Here is a 12991-nt window from a genome sequence, read left to right as displayed (position 1 = left end):
CACACTTTAAAAATTGCCACCATAAAAATATGTCATATTTTAGAAATCTTTTTATTCATAAAATTAAATAAATAAATAAATAAATACTTAAAATGAAAAACCTTTTTATTCATAAAATTAGTTATGTAAAAAGCTAGCATGACAAAAAAATTAGATAAGTTATTAAATCTGCTATTAGCTTTTGATACGTTATTATACTAGTTGTGAAACCCGTATATTATACGCGTTAATTAAAACATAATGTTAAACATGATCGATTAAATGAAAAGTTTATTTGAATTTGAAATATGAGATTAGTGATAACTATGAAAAAAAACATGCAAAAAATAAATTAATTAAAATTATGTGTTTAATTGTTAGACCCGTGTACTAAACAATTTATTATAATAAAATGTTAAATACAAATGTTTAAAGTGTAAATTTATTTGAAATTGAAATTGAAATTGAAATTGAAATTGAAATTTGAAATTTGAATTTTGAAATTAATAGTTATTATAGTAGGTTTAATTTATGAAAACTAAATTAATGATATAGTGAAAATGAATAATGAAGTAATTAACAAGTGGAAAATAAATATATTTCAAAATTATGACAAAATGATATGTAGCCAAATAAATGAGAGAATGACAAGTGATAATAACATTTTCATTTATTAGGGTAGATTAGATGAAATTATCAAAAGCTTCAAAACTTACTAATCAGTTTTCGGACTTCTTCTTGTAATTTTGGAATTTTTTCTTTCTCCAGATTCCAAACATTCAGTCATAAATCCAGAATATTTGTCTAGAATTCCAGAATGTCAGTCGGATTTTTTTTTAAATGTCTTTTTTCTTAGTCCGGAATCCTCAATTTTGGACTTGGTGGTTATTTTCCAAAATAATAATTTTTTGGTTATTTTTTCTTCAAATACAGATTAACTTATGATTAGATTACTAATATCCCTAAAAAAGTTACGTATTTTGCTAACCAATGTTTTGGCGGTATTGACGATAGTGGCTGCTTGGTACTTTTTTAGATTAATTTGTCAATCTTTGTGTTCTTGTTCAAATTTAGAGGCTTTGCTATGTTCATTAGCTTCCCTTTAGTGGTGTTGGTGTTTTCATTTATGGTATGTAGGTGGTTTTTTTTTTAATGAAAGTCATTTTGCTGTTCAAAAACTAAATAAATTATTGTATACTATTACCTTATACACTTCACCGAATCCTCCTCTCCCTATTCGATATTCTTCGCTAAAATTTCCAGTTGCTAGTTTCATATCTTTATAGCTGAAATTTACTGCCCCTTGTAGCTCAGAAGCATCTATTTATATGAAATGGCAAACATACATGCAATTAGATATGATTTCCTAATGCTTATATATACTAGTTAATGAATTAGAATAGAATTCAAGTTGTCACCTTCTTCAATTGCCTTTGATCTTTTTCGTAGTCGATACCATAGTGAGAAAACAAGGATAAGCAAGAATATGCCTCCACCGACTGTTACTGCAACAATCATGCCTAATTTGCTTGAACTCTCTGCAACATACAATGATAGAAATTATTTTTGTTAGGTTATTCTCATGACTAAATGTGAGGAGAAACATATTTTAACAGTGAAGTAGCGAAAAAACTTTTGGGTGATGCTTATTTTAATCCATTATACTTGTCTCTTCATGTTTAAACATCAAATACATTTGCAAAAACACAAAACTAACACTTGAATTGGTAAAAGGATGCGAATAGCTAAAATAGAGTCATTCGGCGATTATCATAAACTCAAGTGTGCATGTATATTTAGGCAACAATGGCGTTTTTTTATTAAGAAAATAACAAGTTTATTGGTCTGAAATAGTAATTAAAAAATTAAAACAAGAAAGGGAAAAGTCCTTCCTGGTGAATGTCAGAATTTACATCCATATACATTACCTTCTTGTAGAAAAGACGTGATGTCAATCGTCTGGTTATCTTTAAAAAATGGTGTGCCAGAATACCTCATAAAACACCCCAAATTAATAGCTCTTCCTTCGGTATTAGGGAGACAATCTACTAAATTGTTATATGCTGTATCCAAACAGTCTTGGCAAATATTTTGAGTTGTGTTTTCAATGCATTGTGCAATTGCATATAATGTTGCATTTCCACTTGAGCGTGTTGTTGTAGATGCAACATAAAAGTTAGAAGTTCTTGGTGTGGCAACTCGAATATCTGATAAAAACTCCTCCATAGATTTGTTGAAGGTTGATGGCTCGGATGTTGATTGATTACCACATATTCCAGCTGAAGTCACTCCTACATCCTCTATCACTGTTGGATCATCGTAGTAATTTTGGTAGTTCTGATACCTTAAGGAAAAAGAAATGAAGAGAGATAATACACTAAAACAAAGATCACAAATGGTTTAAACGAATATTAGAATGTTAGTTTCTAGACCACATTTTAGAATACACATTACATATGGATTAAGTAACATTTTCTAAATATTTAATGATTAGCAGAATTTATTAAACTAAAAAGAAGCTAATAAACAAGCACTCAAGTGTGCTTACATGAGTTAAGTAAGTAGCTGATAATTAGAAAGGATTTGAAGCCTAGATAAATGAAAACTTTTTACATGTGGTCTAGAGACTAGAAAACTTTTTACATTTGATGAAACACAAACAAACTAATCAAGCAACATTGTTTAAGATCTTTAAGACTAACAAGAAATAAAACTATTTGACATTAGACAAACATCTTTTATGCCCAACGAATGTGTTGAATTAATGTAAAATTTAGTAATGTTGTATTTTGAAATTGTTCAAATTGTGAATGAGTTAACCCAACAACTTACTTCATTATTTGACCAGTGGAATGATGTTATTCCATGGGCTAAGAGGAGAAAGAAGAAAATGTTATCTTTAAAGTTGACTTTAAGAAGGCATTTGATGACTTCAGTTGGAAGATCTCATAGATAATGACGACCTAAATTGAACATAAAGGGGTTTGAATACGGGTAAAATTGCATCAGAGTCCCCTGATCAAGAGATGCTACCATTGGAATGTACGCTTTCTGGGGTTGCTAAATCTTTGTATATACTAAAAAATATAAAGCTGCTCAAAGAAATGGAGTGGATTAACGATGTCGAATTGGTTTATCTGGGAGACTTGACATGAAAATTGTGGTTCTCGTTCTTGCAAGAATAGTATCCATGGTACTATGTTAAAGAAAGGCTAGCATGTTTATCAACAATCCCAGGCATGCCCCCGGATGGGTGTTTGGGTGACAAAAGTTGCTAGATGTTGGGGTGAAGTCTTGGAAGAAGAAATTTGTAATCCCGGGGATAAACATAGAGATAGAGGAAGGGCTGTGATCTCCACCAAGCAAGGACAATGGATTCAAAGCAAAGTCGCAGTCATTGTCAACGGAGTCAGATTCGAAATCATTGTTATTGAGGACAAAGGGGAATCCGAAAATCTAGCACCATGTTTATCAGAAATTGATGCTAGTAGCAATGATGCTTCTGGTTCAGAGAATGACCTGAACGAATTAATCGATGAACAACTTCATGAAGAGAACCAGTACACATTGGAGAGGACTCCGGCCATGGAAGATGTTACAAGAAGCGCGTGGAAACCAAGAGCGTTGGGCAGAAAGAACAGCGACGTGATTAAAAAATTTAGGGATTTTGACTACGAAGAGTCAGACAACAGCCACCAAAATTCAAAAATTATTTTTAAGAGTAAACCTAATCTTATCGGAGCTACCATGTCTAGAAAATCTAATTGGATTCTGTTAAATGACAATTTCAACAAGAAGCTATCTAATTGGAAAGCTAAAATCTCTCAATTGGTGGTTGTCTTATCTAATGTAAATCCGTTCTTAGTAACCTTGGGTTTAGGGATGAGCAAATGGATCGGGGAACTGGCCGGAACTGATACCGGAACCGGAACTGGCACCGGAACCGGAACCCGATGGAACCGGTCGGGCCGGGATCGGGATGTTATTTTTGTGGATTTTTGGAACCGGGAACCGGTAGGAACCGGAACCGATATAACTGGAATCGGTAGAACCGGCAAAAATCGGAACCGTATGATGCTATTTTTCAAGGACCGGTTCTAACATTTGAAAACACGACAAGAACCGGTAGGAACCGGGAACCGATAGAACCGTCGGGCCGGTTCGGTTCTTGATTTTGGCCGAAGCCGGTTCCCGGTTCCGGTCCGGTTCGGGCCGGTTCCAGCCGGTTCGGTCCTTTTGCTCATCCCCTACTTGGGTTATACCTTTTCTCCCTTGCACCTAATGTTGTCATCAAGCATTTTGAAACCATTAGATGTAACTTCTTTCAAGGAGGTAGTCAAGAGAATAAAAAGATTGAAGAAGTTGGACTAGGTTTAGTATGGAAAAGATCAATGTTACGATTCATGTTATGAAAGAAGGCCATGAGGATTATAGTTGTCCCATTCTTATGAAGGACAATGATTTAAACTAGAATAAGAAGAAGAAAGCTTGAGTGTGCTACTTGTCGGAAAATTAAAACAACATGGGCGAAAAGAAAAAAATGTGAAAAATAAAATAAAGAAAAGAATTCAGATCTTGAAACTCCATTCATTCGATTTGCGGAGGCATCCGCGAAGCTTCACAAAGAGAACAATGCCACTATAGGGATTCAATGAGCTTCAATTGTAAACGTCGAAAGATAAGTCGGTTAACTCCATCAACTATTACTACAAAGTATATCAAAAATATTACCGAATAATTCTACAGAAAGCCAACAAGAACAAGTAAATATAGTAACCACCAGTGCTACATTCCAGCCTTTGACTCTTAAAGACTCTAAATAACCATCAAAATTCAGTCAACCCGATGAAGTGGTCGAAAAATCCCAGAAAGATAATATAGCTACCCAAAAACCACGTCACGACTTGGGATAAACCGTGCCACGACCTTTTAAGGAGAAGGCAAAAGCAAAATGATTTCGAGCAAGGGAAGAAGTTCCTGGAGCAGATCCTATAACTTTCAATACATATACCTTTCATAAAAGCATTAGCTCAAATGAAAAAAAAATATGAAAATATTCTCAACGATCTCATCACGAATTGAAATAATTTGTAGAAAGCCTCAAGTGTGGTTTTGAATGAACAATGTTTAGCAACAGTGATGCGAAAGATTCCTACAAAAATGAGAGATCCATGCAACCTTACACTGCCTTGCGAGTTCGAAAATTCTATTAAAACAAATGTACTAGCTGTTTCTGGAGCTACTATCTATTTAATGTCATCATCATTCTAAAGAAGCTCGATCTCCCATAATTGAATTCAAGATTCACATGGCTAATTGCATTGTTAGTTATCCCAAAATATAGGACTTGCTCGTGAAAATGGAAAAGTTTGTATTCATATTTGATTTTGTTGTCCATGATATCGAGGAAAATGACAACACTCAGATCAGAGGCGGAGCATCATTAGGGTCAGGAGGGGCAGTGGCCCCTCCTTATTTTTTTCTTAGAAGTAGTCTAGCCCAATAAATTTTACACAAATTTGTGGCCCAAAAATAAAAACTTTGGCCTGCCCCCTACACTTGGTAGTCCAAACTCTAAACCAAAGTCGTCGACCCTCTAACCCTCGCTCAGTCGCTTCAACGCTCTTCGCTGGAGGACCTGTCCACCTCGACACCTTCCAATCGGCAATCTGCAATCACCGCTGATAGCTCCACCTCTCACCTCCGCGCTGGAATCAGCCAGGTATGTTTAGTGTTCTCTCCATTTCTCTCTTCTCTCTTTCTCCATCAGACCACCATCCCCATTCCATCAGCCCCCTGATTAAGTTTAATTGAGTTTTATATTCAGTGCTTCATATGTTTGAATTTACGTGTTATACTAAATTACTTACTTCAAATTGAAACACCAAACCTAGAACTTGAGTTTACAAAATCTAACATGTAATTATGATGACCTGAGAGGATTAAGGGGTTTCATGAATGTGTTGGAATTGCCAATTAATGGTTGGTGGCCTTCAAATTCATCAACTTTTTCATTTTCCGGTTGCTGCAACTAGGTTGGTATCAATTAGAATTCCTCTTCTGGTAGGATTGTTAGATTAGAACTCCTGAATCACATATTAACGGACAGTAGCTCCGATTCATTTTCTAATTTAATTAGGGTTTTACCACTTAACATAAACCTGCCTTCACTTCAAGTATTAGATATATCTGATAATACATGATACTCTTGCATCTTACCAAAAGTTAAAAGCTTTAAATCTTGCCAAGAATCCCAAATTCAAAGGCTAAGTCCCACAAACTCTCAAGAATTTCCCTTCTCTTTCTTACCTTTTCACTTTCCAATTGTAGCCTCAATGACCTCTCAACGGCTCTTAAAGTTCTCCAACACTGCCACAATCTAACTGTTTTAGCTCTTACTATGAACTTCTATAATAAATAGTTGCTATCTGATGATGATCTGCAGTTCAAATCACTAAGAGTACAACTGGCGAGATATGATAAATTTTGACCTGTTATGGTGTTCATGCATTGCAATATGAAACATACTATTGGCTTCATATTGATTGGTCTCATCATTCATTTGTGATATAAATAGATAAGAGAAATTACTAAAAACATTGATTTGAAGTTTGTAATTCTTCTTCTACATATTTTTGGGGTTTATTTGCAGGAAAAAAAAAATTATACTTTTGGCCCCCCCAAATTAATTGCTCAAGCTCCACCCCTGACTCAGATCATTCTCGGGAGACCTTTCTTAAGAACTGCAAGAGCTTTAGTTGATATTAATAAGTCAAAGTAAACATTAAGAGTGGGATCCAAAAAGATGACATTTAGAATCGTCAAAGTGAGGAAGTGTTAGAAGAAAATAGTTGAACATAGGGTACACAAAGATGAAGTGTTATTTACGGACATTGTTAATAATATATTAGAGAATGATTAGGAAGAACAAAAAGGTGAAAACTTTGATACTAATGAATGAAATTTGGAGCTTGAAAGGCTAATGGAAGTGAAGAATACAAGATCTATGGTTCATTTCTCAACAAGATACCAAACCTTTGATTCGGTTGGAATATGTTCTTTGGATCTTAGTTTGGGATTCAATATATATATATATATATATATATATATATATATATATATATATATATATATATATATATATATATATATATATATATATATATATATATATATATATATATATATATATATATATATATATATATATATTTCATTCAGAGAAACTTCATCGTTAACTTGGGCTGCAAGTGGGCTCATGATCGTTTTGATCTTTAGTTAGATTAGCTCTATGGTTCCATTCTCGATGAGGGTTTTTACATTCAGTAGTGTAATAAAAACTCTTGACAACTGTAGCATTAAACTTTCGACATGTTACGAGTTTGAGAGGAGTTATTGTTACCTTTGTTTTGTTGGTTACCACCACCTCGTCCTCTGTTAGATTTGTTGTAACCACCTTTTTCCCATCTTCATCATTGTCCTTTTCCACCACAACTATTATTATTTTATCACTACTTCGATCGAAATTTATTGCTTTTCTTTTTCACTCGTTTTGACAATTCTTCATGAGTAAGTAACAACTTTTTCTCCACAGGTTCTTGATGAACCTTGATTTGAATTTTTAGCCTTCCAACAACTTCTTCAAAGGTAACACTATTAAGATCACCAAGTTTTTCATTTGTAGATGCAAGTTGAATGAATTTGGAGGGTACGACTTGTAACATATTTTGTATAACATACGATTCTTCCATTGTTTTGCCAAGAACACAAATGTTGTTCACGATACCTCCAATCTTCACAAAAAAATCATCCACAACCTCTGATTCCATGCTCAACATCTCAAATTCGTCTTTGAGAGTTTGAACTTTGGCTGTTTTGAGTCGATCTGCACCCAAGTACATCATTCTGAGTGTCTCCCAAGCTTCTTTTTCTGATTGCTTCTCTGCTATTGTCAACAAATTTTCTTTCATGATTGCTTGGTAGATGGCAACCATTTCCATCTTTTCTTTCTTCACACTTAGCATATTTTGTGGGTTCTTAGATTCAATGGCATCCCCGCACCTGTTGGGTTTGAATGTAAATTTTCATCTTTATCGACATGTTGTGTAGGTGGTCCTTGACATCATGAGGTTAAGAGATACTTCCTTATTAGCCATTACACACCAAATTCGCTGACACCAAATTTAGTGTTTACACTCGATAAACAACTTGAATAGAACCGAAGCAAGTATAGAACAAAGAAAGAAAAATCGAAAATAAGGAGGAAGGGTTTTAGTTGCTTAATTGTTAAGCTCTCTTATTAAAAAACTGGAAACATTACATCTACTTATAGGACAAAATTAAGACTCCAACACTTGATCAACAAGCAAAACGTAAGCAACAAGCAAAAGATTTGTAAACTAACTAAAACTACTACTTTCCTTATAAAGATTAGTTTGGATTATTCCTACGGAGTTTTCATAGTTTCTATGGACATGTGGGTTTGGTTTCATTACTTTGGTGGTTTTGTAACTTCGGCTGCGCGATTTCATGTCACTAATGTAATTTGAGTTATTTTTCTATGTTGGGTTTGAGGCTCGCTAGCTTAGGTTGAGCTTTTAGCTTGACTATAGTACTCCATGTTAATTTTCCCGAATATTTTTGTTTATCTTTAGGTTCTTCGGATAGGTGTTTTATTTTTTGCTTTCTTACGAATTCCATATGTATCCATTGTGCATACCCTTTCTTGTGGTTTTTTATATTATAAAGATGGTCAGCAGTTACAAAAATCATATTCAAGATAATTTAGAGCCTTAGGATCTTCGTAGTGATATATTATGTAAAAATAATTTATATTTTTATTTGACGGACTCTACAAAATAGTTAAATTTCTAATAAGGGAGTAAAATGTAAATTAACTACAGAAAGGGGCAACAGTTGAACCAAAATATATTATATTTGCCTCAGAAATGAAAATTATATTATTCTGATGGTCTTAATCCCATTTCCATATAAACGAATGACATCTTGGATATTAGATCAGCAGATGCATCTCAGGGTTACATTCACCCTTTTGTGTGTGTAAGCATAATCAGATAGAAGACTATCAAAGTGCCTATACATTAGCCTACCGATGGCACCAATTATGTTCATATAGCCATCAAAAATCTTAAGGCATTTGTGTGTATGGTTTGGGAGCATTCATCATATTTAGAATTATTCCTAAGAAACACCAAATTTTCATTAAATATCAATTCTCAAGCTTGCTTTCTTTTGATAATCGGCTAATATTAGTTTGAAAACAAAACTTAGCGTTTTTCAACTAGTAAGATCGAAAGTGTCAGATTGATAAAGCATAATAATTAAGAACTCACCTGATGAAACAGTCATCAAGAATAACATAAGCACCATTCTGGGTAGTGCAACGTGCAGTCAATATAGAAACCCCAATATCGAAGCAAGACAGACACTTGGCTGTTGAGAGGTAGCGCCTGCATTGGGTGGTACCATAGACTGAATCTGCATTCCCTAAGTTGTTGCTTCTCGCAAAATAGACACCTTTCCTGGATAACTCTTTTCTGAGCGAAGCAAATGTGGAGTTGAGATTAGTGAAGAATACTGTAGGAGACATCACATCAACAGGGCCACAAAATGATCTAATCGGCATGTCAACAGTGTTGCTGCTATCATTTGACTGTGAACTGCCTGGCTTCACAATCATCCATAGAACGACCACCATGGCTGCTAGCCACCGAGAAAACTGGTAACGTGTTGACATGATGTCACATAAGAACAAATTAAAAGAAAAGAAGAGAGGAGAGGAGTATCCCTCTTTGATGAACAAAATAATTTATAAAAGAAGAGAGTACTACAGGGATATTCAACGTTCGATGAATAAATTTGAGTTGACGATTTAAAGAATGGATATCCAAACTACATTAAATGACAAAAGGGCCACCACGTGTTTCTTCATACTGGATTCTCCATCATCCGAGATGAAATTTCCATCATTTTAATTTATGCATTGACCTAGACAGCCACATGTACATGAAAAATGTCAACTGTAGCATGTGAGGTTGATAACTAAAGGCCGAAAATGAAAACATTACTTAATACAGAGTCAATAGTATATAATAATATATAATGGTCAAACCATCGTGAAGATGGTTTAATAATGGTAAGCATTTTAATGAAACATTTTAAATTGAAGTGGACCAAAGTCTCAATGCTAGAGTGTTCAACATTTTTAAGGTAAATAATAATAATAACCGGTGATGAGACCATGCACATTTTTTTTTTCTAATCAACTGTAGCAGTGGAAATTGTTGATAAGTTGCTATAATTTGGTAGAAACGTACAATGATGTAATAGAAGAAATGGGCTGATATAAAAACAAATAAGCATAAGTAAGTTGTTATTTCTTGGATTTCGTCTTCATTACTCCACGTAGATCATTTAGTTTGACTGCATAGCTTGTGGTGTGGGATTTTCTGATGTGGTTTCCATAGTAAACATCTTCGAGGATATATTTCGTAGATTATCAGGCTACAAAGCAAATTAAATGAAACTTTTTGGTCACATAGTACCTAAAACATGTAACAAACATCATATAAAACCATCAACCCTTCCCTTTTAATCAACCCTTCAACCTTTCACTTTTAATCTCAAGAACCCTGGTTAACGAAGCATCGACCATTGACAACGAATCCAAAATCAACAATCCTTTAATTTCACATCAATCCATTAACCATCGACTTTGATACCCAAGCTTTCGATACATCAATTGATCCCAACTCTTCGCTTTTCATCTCAAGTCTTCGTTCTATGATCAACCCACTCCTTCGATTATCAACTCCAAAATTTGAATCAATCCAAGCCTTCACATTTAACGAATCGATATAAAACCATCAACATTCGAAGTCTATTTAAACTCCAAAACGATTGTCATCAGATCGAATCAAATCCCAACGTTCACCCTTCGAAACCAAAATAAAAACTCAACATCGACTATCGACTTCAATGCGTTGATCCCAAAAATCGAAGTTTCAATCACATCGTATTCACTTTTACAGCCTGTTTCCAAGTTCAACTTAATGAGAGAAACGAAACGAAATGGGTGGAAATGAGAAGAAAATAAAAGAAATTGGTGTTCCCGAGTTTCATTAAAGGAGGGAAGTGGTGGGAAATGGGAGGATCATGTAACAACCCGTTATTTCAAGTCAGCAAAAATCGAGTCCTGTAACCTCTTTGAGAAAGGAAATAGAATATCATCGAAAAATGAAGTATTCAAAAACTCTATTTGGAGTACACTATGTGGTAGTTATCGTCTTAAGGTTTCCAAACATATAAATAACACAAAAATCCGAGTTATAACGAAGAAGTTATGCTCATTCTAAGTTTTCCGACAAAAACCAGCAATACGAAGTTGCGTAAAAACGCAAAGTTTCAATAAAACACTTTTCGACCTTATGTGTCTAAATGAAAGTCGTAGATATCGTTAAACTACAAACATGCATAAAAAGAACGCTCAAATCGGACATCGTATGAATAAGTTATGAATTTTTAAAGAAATTCCTTAATCACGTCATTTTAATAAATAAATAATAAAAATAATTCCGGAATTTGCCAACGGAATCTAAATGAAAGTTGTAGATCGTAGTCTCACCTTCGTGGGGATATAAAGAGCGTAAAAAACGGAGTTCGTATGAAGGAGATATGAATTTTCGAAGTTTGATAATTAATTTATATATATATATATATATATATATATATATATATATATATATATATATATATATATATATATATATATATATATATATATATATATATATATTTTAATAAAACTTCGGTATTATCCGAAGGGGAGTCAGCGACCTCATCCGAGGTACGCGCTGCGTACTCCTGTACGCCCCGCGTACCCGAGAAACTTGGCCTCAAACTGGCCACGTCGCCCTATGCGAGGCACCCGACCCGACCCGTCCCATCCGACCCGACTGCCTGAGCCGTCCCATCCGAGGCCGAGGCAGTCGAGGCTTCGGTCACGCATGACGTACGCGTACGCGCTGCGTACGAGCGTACGCCCCGCGTACGTGGCCTCTCAGGCCCCCCTATAAATAGCATGCGAGGGTTCCCGGGAAAATAGCCCATTCTCTCTCCTTTTTCTTGCGTTTTACCTCGTTTTCCGTGCTCGCACTACCCCGAAGCCCTGGTCATTTTGTGCAAGTCCCGAAGGTCGATTTTTCTCCCGAGGAATCCCGAGATTTTCGAGGAAAATCCATTTCCCGAGACGAAACTCTGCCCGGTTTTCCATCTTGCTATCTTCAAACTTTCAAGTGAGTTCATACCCCTTTCAAACACACTTTAAATACATTTTAAATGCTTTTATACTCTTTTAGGGGGGGAATACAAGTAAACATACGGTTATTATCGTGTATTTTATAAAGTTTCACTTCACTTGTTTTATCGAATAAATCACTTGGAACTCATTACTATTATGGAAAACTCTTGTCATACTTTGTGTGCATTAGACATTATACAAAGTATATAATGATTTCAAAGTAACTTTCATTGTTAAGTCGTTTTATACATTCTAAAAACTTATGATTTTGCTTTGTCAAACATTGTGAAAAAGGATAAACTTTGCATAGAAAACTATCACTTTAATATGGGCTTAGTTGAGAATCCATGAGACGTGTATATCTTCAAACGTTACTTTTCTTTATTAGAAAGTAATGCTGCAAGTCCTGTCTATAACCAGAGTCTCCCGTTCGGAGAACGTGTCAAATGTGTATAGATCTATACGGGAAGTCATGATCCCGCGCCCTGACTGTTAGCTACAATCCGTCTTTTGGGGTGACAGTTGTCATAACGCTGCAACGCCTGAAGAATGTCGTTACAGGCATATGATGCTTAGTATGGTTATAAAACTCATCGGATATACAATTATTATGGTATTATGCTTTTATGAACGAGTAGCTATTAAAACTATTCTTCATCTAATAAAAGCGATCTTCTTATAGTTTTACTATAT

General features: G+C 34.7%; 1 protein-coding gene across 1 annotated transcript in view; it reads right to left on the bottom strand.

Moving 5' to 3' along the window:
• The window catches only part of LOC145033720 (cysteine-rich receptor-like protein kinase 2), a 22518-nt gene extending 12764 nt beyond the window's left edge, over positions 1 to 9754 (bottom strand). Inside the window, exons 1-4 of the mRNA XM_078982275.1 lie at positions 9333 to 9754; positions 1908 to 2323; positions 1398 to 1517; positions 1184 to 1299 (exon numbers count right to left, since the gene is read on the bottom strand). Coding sequence (XP_078838401.1) covers positions 1184 to 1299; positions 1398 to 1517; positions 1908 to 2323; positions 9333 to 9736 — 1056 coding nt within the window. The 5' untranslated portion in view covers positions 9737 to 9754. The remainder of the gene's footprint in view (positions 1 to 1183; positions 1300 to 1397; positions 1518 to 1907; positions 2324 to 9332) is intronic.
• Between the last annotated feature and the right edge of the window lie 3237 nt (positions 9755 to 12991).

This window comes from Lactuca saligna, chromosome 3 (assembly GCF_052625555.1).
Source record: "Lactuca saligna cultivar CGN05327 chromosome 3, ASM5262555v1, whole genome shotgun sequence".
NCBI lineage: Eukaryota > Viridiplantae > Streptophyta > Magnoliopsida > Asterales > Asteraceae > Lactuca > Lactuca saligna.
Note: the sequence above shows the minus strand (reverse complement) of the source record. Positions and strands in the feature narration are given on the sequence as shown.